Source organism: Brassica rapa, chromosome A05 (assembly GCF_000309985.2).
Source record: "Brassica rapa cultivar Chiifu-401-42 chromosome A05, CAAS_Brap_v3.01, whole genome shotgun sequence".
Taxonomy (NCBI): Eukaryota; Viridiplantae; Streptophyta; class Magnoliopsida; order Brassicales; family Brassicaceae; genus Brassica; species Brassica rapa.
In genome coordinates, this window is record NC_024799.2 from 25,423,507 (window position 1) to 25,436,631 (window position 13,125).

At 31.6% G+C, this 13,125-nt stretch overlaps 2 protein-coding genes across 3 annotated transcripts; one reads left to right on the top strand and one right to left on the bottom strand.

Annotated features, from left to right (window-relative positions):
• Positions 1–138: 138 nt before the first annotated feature.
• On the top strand, positions 139–1,451 carry LOC103870485 (ganglioside-induced differentiation-associated protein 2). 2 transcript variants are annotated; one of them, XM_009148614.3, is made up of 3 exons: positions 139–434; positions 686–950; positions 1,024–1,451. In XM_009148614.3, exons 1-3 carry the CDS (start codon positions 206–208, stop codon positions 1,241–1,243), a joined length of 714 nt encoding a protein of 237 aa, XP_009146862.1. In that variant the 5' UTR covers positions 139–205; the 3' UTR covers positions 1,244–1,451. The 2 variants fall into 2 exon arrangements, with proteins under 2 accessions (XP_009146862.1, XP_009146863.1); XM_009148615.3 differs by having other exon boundaries at positions 146–395.
• LOC103870483 (probable methyltransferase PMT6) lies at positions 1,389–6,137 on the bottom strand. Its single transcript, XM_009148613.3, has 7 exons — positions 3,929–6,137; positions 3,400–3,808; positions 2,865–3,154; positions 2,410–2,787; positions 2,074–2,320; positions 1,857–1,995; positions 1,389–1,741 (listed from the first exon to the last, which is right to left on the bottom strand). The coding sequence occupies exons 1-7, from the start codon at positions 4,059–4,061 to the stop codon at positions 1,583–1,585; spliced, it is 1,755 nt and encodes a 584-aa protein (XP_009146861.1). The 5' UTR covers positions 4,062–6,137; the 3' UTR covers positions 1,389–1,582.
• Between the last annotated feature and the right edge of the window lie 6,988 nt (positions 6,138–13,125).

Sequence of the window (13,125 nt, forward strand, 5' to 3'; positions counted from 1 at the left end):
ACCACTTGATCTTGAGCCAAAGATCTTGCCACGTGTACATCAATTAGATCATAGCCTAACATTCATTAAGATTACGCCACGTGTTCATTCCACGTAAAATATCATGTACTCTCCCGCAGGTTAGTATTAAGCCTTTTGATCCTTAACCAAAACACACTCGAGTTAGAAAAGATCCGTGAGACGACGGAGGAGAGAGTTCCCGGCGATGGCAGAAGACTTTTCGGTGTTAGTCTTAGCTTCCGATCTAGGCGTTGACGCTCGACCTTTCTTAACGAGAACCGATGAAGTCGACGAGCAAGAGAACTGGCACGACTGTCCTCGATACCTCGGCGACGAAGACTTCTCCGATCTCGATCTCCTCCACTTCTTCACCCTCCAAGGCTCCGATAAGTCCGGTAACCGAATCTTCCGCGTCGTCGGAAAGTTTTTTCCCGGTAAAAAAAGATGCTAACTTTGATTATTTTAGCCTGGTCTAGTAGATAACCGTGTTTAGTATTGGTTTAGTGTGGTTTAGTAAACCGGGAACAATCACAGACAGTTTACAAAAACGAACTCTGTTACTCTGTTATTGAATTAATCAATGAGAAAAGTTAGTTACAAGTTTGTTAGATCATCCCTCACTAACATTCTGTTTCATTACATAACTCATTTTTTAAAGGTCTTTAAGTGATTTTTTTTTTGTCAGCTCGTGTGGTGAGTGCAGAGAGGCTGAAGAAGTATATATTCCAGAAGATTAGCAACGAGTGTCCCGAGGGACCTTTCTGCTTGGTTTACATGCATAGCACGGTTCAAAAGGATGAGAACTCGCCGGGGATTACCATCTTAAGATGGATCTACGAGGATCTTCCTTCGGAGATCAAAGAGAGACTCCAAGTTGTTTACTTTGTACACCCTGGTCTTCGTTCAAGGCTTGTCATTGCTACTCTCGGTCGCCTTCTTCTAACTGGAGGGTAAAGCTTTCATCATCTTAACACCACTTATAAGACTTTGATGTTTCCTTTGAACTTTCATCGAACGTTGTAGGTTGTATTGGAAGATCAAGTATGTGAGCAGGTTGCAGTATCTTTGGGAGGAGATAAAGAAAGGGGAGGTTGAAGTTCCTGACTTTGTGAACAACCATGATAATGTGCTTGAGCATAGACCGTTGACGGACTATGGAATCGAACCGGATCCTTTTCACTTAACCGAGGTTCAGTCTTCTTCGTTCTCACTCAACCAGTACGAGAACAGATGGGTCTCGTAGTATATTTTCTCTCTCTTTTGGAATGCAAGAACCTCTATGTTTTATGTTTCTTGTATAGAGTAGATTGAGTGTCCTAAAAAAAACTCTTCAGTGTCAATCATGTTTTGATTGAGTTTGGACCGAACAAGTACAATCAGATATCACATATGTAACTAATTATTGTGATTGATAAGTTCAGAAACAAACCCTTGTATGAATTATGAAGATAGTAAGTACATGTACAGAGACCTTCTAGAATCAATATACTAACAAAAGCTGCTTGGTAAGTTTCACTTCATCCTCTTTGTTATAGACCCAAGAGTGTACAAAACCTGTTTGTAACTATACACCTGGTTCTGTTCAGATGATTGCCCAGAATCTTTTTCTGCAAAACAGAACGGTTTCTGTCTTGTTGAATTTGTTTTCCAGCTGATGAGTTTCCACTTCCCAGAGGTACTTAGGAGCCAAGTCTCGGATCCTTGAGATTACCTGTTCCTCGTCCCTTATAATGATGAATCCCTGCCATCCCCAAAACCAACGCTTCACTCAGGTCACGTATATTACAAAGACTATATGAGAGGAGACCAAAAGGATTTTAATTCAAAAGTAGTGGCACCATCAGTGCCAAGAGTACCTGAGGGCGAATCATCCGGTCCATCTCAAGCATGATATCCTCTACCAAACAACCATCTCCACGGCTTTGGTAGTGAGAGATGACATGATTGGCATGCAGCAAATCATACGTCCGCGGATATGTTGAGAACGGCTCACACCTAAGACATTTTTTGGTATGTTCATGCTTGGCATGGACCCAAAACAAAACAAACAAGAGGGTTTCTGAACATGCTTACCAATCATGGAAAGCACCAGTTAAACCCCTCTCAAAAACTCCAGACAAAGTGTCATTCATAGTAGCAGGTACTATGTTCATCACCCAAACAGGATACGAGTCCATGGCTGAAGCAAATCCACCAACGAATGCATTCATATCCATCACATTCCGCACTTCACTCTCATTGACATTCATCAATCGCCAGTAATGTTTAACTTGTTCTCTCCAGAAGACAGTGTCCGATGCATACTCATCCTCACTGATGCCTGATAAATATTTTGCTTATAAGTAGTTAGCGAATCTAAGTCAGAACATTATGCCCACCTCTAAAATGAACTGAGAAGAAGAAATGTACCTTTGTTTCTCAGAGTTTCTGGATACTTGGAGAGACGTTCAGCTAAAGAAGAAGATCTCATCTCTGTATCTCCACTAATTTGCACACAATCTCTAAGAGGAACTTGCCAGGACGGTTTCAAAGCATCTTCCACATCACATAAACTTATGAGCTTTAGCTCTGCATTCTTCTTAAGGCACTCCACGTTCTCTTCTTTAACCCATATTGCAGTTTGTACCTTCCGTGAAACAAGCTTCCAGCACATTGAGTTAGCTAGACTAACCAACTTATCCCAAATCATAGGATACTCTTTATCATTCCTATAAGCTGGTGGCGACGTATACACGAAGTAGCCATTAGGTCTAAGAAGCCTATGAACTTCTTTAAGTAAGATGCCACCTGCAGAATCAAGTTTAAAAACATTACTATGACCGAACCAAACCAACACAAGACAAATCCATCACTCCAAACATTACCGTTTGCATGCCAATCAACACGACATCTCGAACAATGAACCATCTCAAAGGAAGCTGAAGGATATGGTAGTTGTTTGGTGGAAACAGCAGAGATCATTGCACCAACGCCTCTCTCCAATGCAAACTGAATCTGATTCTCATGAGCATCATTAGGAGCAAAGGACATTGTCTTTATACCTAAAGGAAGTAGATACGCCGCAAAGCTTGCAACTCCACATCCAACATCAAGTACTTGTACCACTCCAGCTGAACTCAAGTCACCTGTTTCATTAGTCACCATACCTCCCAACCTAATGACACACATAAAAAAAAATCAGTACAATGCAATTAGACATGAAGACTAAGAAGCATATAAGTGAAGGTTTTTTACATAGACATAGGCCTCCAAAATTATGGAAAAACAAATTGTTAAATATTTAAAAAATGCCTGCCTCTAAAATTATGGGAAAAAATTATTAAAATTATTTAAAAAATGTCTTATACTATCGCCCCTAAAATTTCAGATCCGGCCTATGAAGAAGCATATAAGTGAAACCTTTGTATGTATTCTGAAGCACCATGTTTGAAATGAGTACCACCACCAGGGAACCACCAAAACTCTCCATGCTCCTGCACCCAGCTTTGTCCACCGTTAACTTGAGCGAGATGCGTATGATTCACATTGCTTCTCCATACATAGTCTCTACTGGTTGGCCATTTTAAAGGTATCTTGTAATCTTTTGGTGGAGGCACCAAGCAGAAGAGACGCTGCTCGAGCGGCGGGCAGTGTCTCTCGAGCTCTTCTCTTCTAGAGACGTTCAAGCTCAGCTGGTGCACGTAACTGACGTTGTGACAAGGAAGGTACTCGTTGAACTTTAAGGGACACACATTCATCCCAGTTTCGGGTATGACTAGTGGTGAGACTCGGTGAGTAAGGTTGATTTTGTTTGGGAATTTGAAGAGAGCTGCAAAATCAAGATCGAGTGTTTTTTAAGTTCTTGAAACGTAAACAAGATTTAAATCAAGAAGATTCCACAAGAATCCAACCGCATGCAGAGAAGGATTTGAACAGAGAGAAGACGGACCAGATTGAGAGACGTAGATGGGTTCGTTGTTGCCGAAGAGAGAGCCAGCGTAGAATGATCCAACCGTTAGAAAGAGAGCTACTAGTATCGTCTTTCCCGATCTCGATGCACCGAACACGTTGTAACCTCTCATTGTATATCTCTGGCTCTTTCTTTCTTTCTACTTCTGCTTCTGCTTCTTACTAATCTTGTTCTTCGTCTTCCTCGAGATTCGCTTATACTTTACTTTCGAAATCAACAATTTAAGTAAGCAGAGCTTAGACTCTTGAGAGTTGTCACGTTCTCGCTTATTAAACCGTAAACGTGTCACATACGTTCTGGCTTAGTAAATTGTAAACGTGTCAAATTCAAAGCTTTTTTCTTTATTTTGTAACTGGTTTGCAACACATCACAATGTTATAGACACAAAGACTTTCAATTAATTTCTATTTTTGTATTAGGATGATTCGGAGATTTAGTAATCTGTAAATTATTTTTATCACATTCATTCACTAATTCGGATAATCACAGAATATTTTGTTGACCAAGTCAGTAAGAAATATAGTACACTTTAAAACTTTCTTTTTACCAATTTTTATATTGGAATTTGGAAATGTATTTCATTGTCATTAATGAGACGAACCCACTAATCTTTTTTTTTTTTTTTGAACACAAGACGAACCCACTAATCACGTTAAATAACTACGTGCTACACCTATATGATGTCCGTAATCATCTCCAATCAAACAAAAATATAGTACGATGTTAATGGAATTAGATGGTGAAAACACCTTTTTCATACCAAAAAAAAAATTTAGATGGTGAAAATTTGAACATTTTTCGCCATCCTTTTTAGGCCTGGGCATTCGGGGTTCCAAACGGATTTCGGTTTTATCCAATCGGGTTTCAGTTTTTCGAGTTTATCAAAATCAGCCCCATTCGGATTATATGAAAGTTCGGTTCGGGACCGGTTCGGGTTCTATCGGGTTCGGGTCGGGGTTAGTTAATCTTCAAAGAACCGGTACAACCCAATATACTTCGGGTTTGGGTCCCAATCGCTTTTTCGGTTTAAAAGTACCTGATTTTTACTTATTTTATAACCAAAACATGAGTAAAATCGGTTCTTCAGTTTTAAAATACCTGATTTGTATCTATTTTGTAACCAAAACTTAAGTAAAATCGATTCAAAAATAAGAAACATTAACCGTGATCATTCAAAATCAAACGAAAAGTAAACATATTTACTGATAAAAAGAAAACCAAATAAATAAAAACATAAAATGAAAACCACGTTCTCATGAAATGAGAAACATTGTTTAACGAAAACAAAATCTAAATACTTTAAGATTCAACGGCCATCTTCAACAATCAACTTTCGTGTAATAGAACCACCAACCTTCATGTAATAGAACCACCAACCTTCATGTAATAGATAAGTATTTTAGATGTTCAATATTTCATAGTGTATTTTGGATACATATTAATTGAGATCATGTTTGGTACAAGATATTTTCGAGGTTTTGAATGTTTTGGGTTTTATCGGATATCCATTTAGATTCGGGTTCGGTTCGGATTATACCCATAACCCGAAATACCACAAAACAAGATCCATTCGGTATTTACGTCGGGTTCGGATCGGTTCGGATTTATTTTTATCGGATCGGATTCGGTTCGGGTTTTCGGATTCGGTTTATTTGCCCAGCCCTAATCCTCTTCCAGTCTTCCTCGTCTCGTCATGTAAATAGTATGTTTTGCCCGGGTCAATATTATATATATAAATTATATATTTTTATATATTATGAAAAAATAAATAAATATTAAATAATTAAAAATCAGTAATTATTACATAAGTAATAAAATTAGTACGAACATATAAATCAATATTTTTAATCAAAAAAATATTTTTTATTTGATAGAATATATAACTAAATTTAAATGATGTTAACATATATAATATATTTTTAATATTAATGTCGGTTAAATAATGCTTTCTACTTAATGGTTTTTTAGATCATTTGTATCTTTTCGGGCAAAAACTTTAAATTACTGGTAACAAAATTTTATTATTTTTTTAAAATTAAGTTGACAATGTTAATTTGTTCAAAGGTTTTATAAAAAAAAAAGTAAATTTCGAAATTAAAATATTTATGTATTTTATATGGTATATATTTAATTTAAAACGATATATATACATATATATCTTTTAATCTTAATGATTAATTAAAATAGACTTTTTATTTATATTATTTTGTAATCATTTGTATTTTGTCATAACAAAAAACTTAAACTATGGATCAAAAAATTTGAATGTGAGAATTTTAACAGTTTTAATAATTTATAGTCGTTTTAAGAATTCAAAATATAACATATATAGACAAATCTAATTTTTTATTATATGTTAATGTTGTTGTTTAATTTATTTTAGTAGTTTAAAATTAAACAAATATGATAGAAGATAAAATAATTTTTATCAAATCTTTATTATTCAAAATTATTAACTGCCTTATATACTTTAGTCATATTAGACAATTCTATAATTTTTATTTAAGGAAATAATAAAAAAATATTATTAATAATGAATTTATTATTAGTTTAATAAAAAGAGTTTATTATATAATTAGATGACCCAACATATTTCTCTAGTGATTTTAAGAATCATCCTATTAATGACACGTGGTTACAAAAAAAGGTGTAATTTTTGTCAATTAATATATAGGGATTGTATATATGTATGATAATTTTGGTGTGTATATGATTAACATGCATGGTAACAAAGACTCTTTGAGATATATGTCAAACAGACTAAGAGCATTATTAATGGAGAGTTCTTAGACTAAGAGACAACAAAAGTTCCAAACCTCTTTGACCTTCATCATATGTTAATGAAAGATGCAACTATGCATTAAAACAATATTTTTAAATTTTGAAATTTTTTTCTCAAAACCTATGTGTTAACTAACCCTTACGAAAATATTGAATTTTTCGATAAATGCTCTTTATACTGAAGCCTATGATTTTTAGTGTTGTTTTAAAATTTCTAAACACATTCTACATTTGTATTAATGTATATTAAACTCTCTTTCATGGTACATGAACATCGTATTAATATTTTTTGTTAATTAATTTGGTAAAACTTCATAATAGTCCCTAAATTGGTGGACTAACAACTATAAAATAGCTATTTTCTAGAAAAACGGAGACACAAAAAGTTTCAAATCTCTTTATCTTAATCATATGTTAGTGAAGGATGCAATTATACATTAAAACAATATTTTCATATTTTTGAATTTTTCTCAAAATCTATGTGTTAACCCATACGAAAATATTGAATTTTTCGGCAAATGCTCTATATACTGAAGCCTATGATCTTTAGTGTTGTTTTAAAATTTCTAGACACATTCTATATTTGTATTAATGTATATTAAACTCTCTTTCATGGTACATGGAAATCGTTTTAATATTTTTTTCAATTAATTTTAGTAAAACTTCATAATAGTCCATAAATTGGTGGACTAACCACTATAAAATCGCTATTTTCTAGAGAAACGGAGATAGAGAAAAGTTTCAAACCTCTTTGCCTTCATCATATCATATGTTAGTGAAGGATGCAACTATGAATTAAAACAGTATTTTCATATTTTTCATTTTTTCTCAAAATCTATGTATTAATCCCTACAAAAATATTGAATTTTTGGGTAAATGCTCTATATGCTGAAGCCTATGATCTTTGGTGTTGTTTTACAATTTCTAAACACATTCTACAATTTTATTAATGTGAATTAAACTCTCTTTCAGGTACATGGGCATCGTTTTATTTTTTTGTCAATTAATTTAGTAAAACTTCATAATACTCCCTAAATTGGTAGACTAACCACTATAAAATTTATTTTTTCAAAAAAAAAAGAGACAACAAAAGTTTCAAACCTCTTTGACCATCATCATATGTTAGTGAAGGATGCAACTATTCATTAAATCGGTGTTTTCATATTTTTGATTTTTTCTCAAAATCTATGTGCTAACCCCTAAGAAAATATTGCATGTTTCGGTTAATGCTATATATACTGAAGCCCATGATCTTTAGTGTTGTTTTAAAAATTTTAAACACATTCTAAAACTTGTATCAATGTATATTAAACTCTATTTCATGGTACATGGACATCGTTTTAATTTGTTGTCGATTAATTTAGTAAAACTTCATAATAGTCCATAAATTGGTGGACTAACCACTGTAATATCGCTATTTTTAGAGAAACGGAGATAAAAAAGCTTCAAACCTCTTTGCCTTCATCGTATGTTAGTGAATGATGCAACTATGCATTAAAACAGTATTTTCATATTTTTTAATTTTTTTCTCAAAATCTATGTGCTGAAGCCTATGATCTTTATTGTTGTTCTAAAATTTATAAACACATTCTACATTTGTATTAATGTATATTAAACTTTCTTTCATGGTACATGGGCATCATTTTATTTTTTTGTCAATTAATTTAGTAAAACTTCATAATACTTCCTAAATTGGTGGATTAACCACTATAGTATCGAGCGGAAGCGCCCTTAGTCCAATGGTTTGACTAAGAGTTTATTAATGCTTCTACACCAGGAGGTCTAGGTTTCGAATCCCAGCAAAGGCGAATTATGCAGATTTATGGAGAAAAGCATATAGGAGATCTTCAGCATGGCGCAAGGAGTACCGTCAGACATGAATCTCATAGGACAGCTCAGGATGATGCAGTCAGGCGTGAATCTTCATCAGGCAGATAGAATTGCCGGCTATAGAATTGTCTAGTAATATTTTTCATAGTTTGTAATACCATAATTAACCATCGACAAAAAAATAACCACTATAATTTCGTTATTTTCTAGAAAAACGGATACAACAAAAGTTTAAAACCTCTTCAAATTCATCATATGTTATTGAAGAATGCAACCATGCATTAAAACAGCATTTTCATATTTTTGAATTTTTCTCAAAATCTATGTGTATTAAAATTGTATTTTCGGTAAATGCTCGTTGTACTGAAGCCTATGATCTTTAGTGATGTTTTAAAATTTCTAAACACATTCTACATTTTTATTAATGTATATTAAACTCTTTTTCATGGCACATGGGCATCGTTTTAATTTTTAGTCAATTAATTTAGTAAAACTTCATAATACTGCCTAAATTGGTGAAATAACCACTATAAAATCACTTTGTTTTCTAGAGAAATAGAGACAACAAAAGTTTCAAACCTCTTTGACATTCATCATATCATATGTTAGTGAAGGACGCAACTATGCGTTAAAACCGTATTTTCACATTTTTGAATTTTTTTTCTTAAAATCTATGTGTTAACCCCTACGAAAATATTGCATTTTCGGTAAATGCTCTATATACTGAAGCCTATGATCTTTAGTGTTGTTTTAAAATTTCTAAACACATTCTAAATTTGTATCAATGTATATTAAACTCTCTTTCATGGTACAAAGGCATCGTTTTATTTTTTTTGTCAGTTAATTTAGTAAAACTTCAAAATACTTCCTAAATTGGTGGACTAACCACTGTAATATCGCTATTTTCTGGAAAAGCGGAGACAACAAAAGTTTCAAACCTCTTTGACCTTCATATTATGTTAGTGAAGGATGCACCTATGAATTAAAACAGTATTTTCATATTTTTGATTTTTTTTTCTCAAAATCTATGTGTTAACCCGTACAAAAATGTTGAAATTTCGGTAAATGCTATAAATACTAAACAATATGATCTTTAGTGATGTTTTAAAATTTCTAAACACATTATACATTTGTAATAATGTATAATAAACTCTCTTTCATGGAACATGGACATCGTTTTAATTTTTTATCAATTAATTTAGTAAAACTTTAGAATACTCCCTAAACTGGTGGACTAACCACTATAAATTCGCTATTTTATAGAGAAACGGAGACAACAAAAGTTCTAAAGCTCTTTGACCTTCAACATATGTTAGTGAATGATGCAACTATGAATTCAAACAATATTTTCATGTTTTTGAATTTTTTCTCAAAATCTATGTGTATTTTCGGTAAATGCTCTATAGCCTATGATCTTTAGTGATGTTTTAAAATTTATAAAAATATTCTACATTTGTATTAATATATATTAAACTATCTTTCATGGTATATGAGCATGGCTTAAATTTTTTGTCAATTAATTTAGTAAAAATTCATAATACTCCTTAAATTGGTTTACTAACCACTATAAAATTGCTATTCCCTAGAGAAACGGAGACAACAAAGGTTCCAAACCTCCTTGAACTTCATCATATGATATTACATGATTCAACTATGCATTAAAACAGTATTGTCAAATTTTTACGAATTTTTCTCAAAATCTATGTGTACCCCATACAAAAATAGTGAGTTTTCGGTAAATGATCTATATATGAAGCCTATAATCTTTTAATTCGTTTTAAAATTTATAACCACATTATACATTTGTATTAGTTTATGATAAACTCCTTTTCATGGTACATGGAAATCGTTCTAATTTTTTATCAATTAATTTAGCAAAACTACAATTACTCCCTAAATCATTAGACTAACCACTATAAAATTATTATTCCCTAGAGAAACGGAGACAACAAAGGTTCCAAACCTCTTTGAACTTCATCATATTTTATTACATGATTCAAATATGTATTAAAACAGTCTTTTCATTTTTTTTGAATTTTTTTCAAAATCTATGTGTACCCCTACGAAAATAGTGAGTTTTCGGTAAATGCTCTATATATGAAGCCTATTATCTTTTAATTCGTTTTAAAATTTATAACCACATTATACATTTGTATTAATTTATGATAAATTCCTTTTCATGGTACATGGACATCGTTCTAATTTTTATCAATTAATTTAGCAAAACTGCAAATACTCCCTAAATCATTAGACTAACCAGTATAAAATTGCTATTCCCTAGAGAAACGGAGACAACAAAGGTTCCAAAACTCATTGAACTTCATCATATTTTATTACTTGATTAAAATATGTATTAAAACACTATTTTCAGTTTTTTTGAATTTTTTTAAAATCTATGTGTTAACAACCCCTACGAAAATAGTGAGTTTTCGGTAAATGCTCTATATATGAAGCCTATAATCTTTAAATTGGTTTTAAAATTTAAAACCACATTATACCTTTTTATTATTGTATGATAAACTTCTTTTCACGGTACATGAACATCATTCTAATTTTTTATCCATTAATTTAGCAAAACTGCAAATACTCTCTAAATCATTGAACTAACCACTATAAAATTGCTATTCCCTAGAGAAACGGAGACAACAAAGGTTCCAAACCTCTTTGAACTTCATCATATGTTATTACATGATTCAACTATGCATTAAAAAAGTATTGTCAAATTTTTTGAATTTTTCTTAAAATCTATGTGTACCCCCCTACAAAAATAGTGAGTTTTCGGTAAATGTTATATATATGAAGTCTATAATCTTTTAATTCGTTTTAAAATTTATAACCACATTATACATTTGTAATAATGTATGATAAACTTCTTTTCATGGTACATGGACATCGTTCTAATTTTTTATCAATTAATTTAGCAAAACTGTAAATACTCCCTAAATCATTGGACTATTCACTATAAAATTGCTATTCCTTAGAGAAACAGAGACAACAAAGGTTCCAAACCTCTTTGAACTTCATCATATTTTATTATATGATTCAAATATGTATTTAAAAAGTATTCTCAATTTTTTTGAATTTTTTTCAAAATCTATGTGTTAACAACCCCTACGAAAATAGTGAGTTTTCGGTAAATGCTCTATATATGAAGCCTATAATCTTTAAATTTGTTTTTAAATTTAAAACCACATTATACCTTTGTATTAATGTATCATAAACTTTTTTTCATGGTACATGGACATCGTTCAAATTTTTTATCCATTAATTTAGCAAAACTGCAAATACTCCCTAAATCATTAGACTAACCACTATAAAATTAATATTCCTTAGAGAAACGGAGACAACAAAGGTTTCAAACCTCTTTGAACTTCTTCATATTTTATTACATAATTCAAATATGTATTAAAACAGTATTTTCAATTTTTTTGAATTTTTTCAAAATCTATGTGTTAACCCCTACGAAAATAGTGAGTTTTCGGTAAATACTCTATATATGAAGCCTATAATCTTTAAATTTGTTGTAAAATTTAAAACCACATTATACCTTTGTATTAATGTATGATAAACTTATTTTCATGGTACATGGACATCATTCTAATTTTTTATCTATTAATTTAGTAAAACTGCAAATACTCCCTAAATCATTAGACTAACCACTATAAAATTGTTATTCCCTAGAGAAACGGAGACAACAAAGGTTCCAAACCTCTTTGAACTTCATCATATTTTATTACATGATTCAACTATGCATTAAAACAGTATTGTCAATTTTTTTGAATTTTTCTCAAAATCTATGTGTATCCCCCTACGAAAATAGTGAGTTTTCGGTAAATGCTCTATATATGAATCCTATAATCTTTTAATTCGTTTTAAAATTTATAACCACATTATACATTTGTATTAATTTATTATAAACTCCTTTTCATGGTACATGGACATCGTTCTAATTTTTTATCCATTAATTTAGCAAAACTGCAAATACTCCCTAAATCATTAGACTAACCACTATAAAATTGCTATTCCCTAGAGAAACGGAGACAACAAAGGTTCCAAAACTCATTGAACTTCATCATATTTTATTACTTGATTAAAATATGTATTAAAACAGTATTTTCAATTTTTTTGATTTTTTTTCAAAATCTATGTGTTAACAACCCCTACGAAAATAGTGAGTTTTCGGTAAATGCTCTATATATGAAGCCTATAATCTTTAAATTTATTTTAAAATTTAAAACCACATTATACCTTTTTATGATTGTATGATAAACTTCTTTTCATGGTACATGGACATCGTTCTAATTTTTTTATCCATTAATTTAGCAAAACTGCAAATACTCCCTAAATCATTAGACTAACCACTATAAAATTGTTATTCCCTAGAGAAACGGAGACAACAAAGGTTCCAAACCTCTTTGAACTTCATCATATGTTATTACATGATTCAACTATGCATTAAAACAGTATTGTCAAATTTTTGAATTTTTCTTAAAATCTATGTGTACCCCCTTACGAAAATAGTGAGTTTTCGGTAAATGCTCTATATTGAAGCCTATAATCTTTTA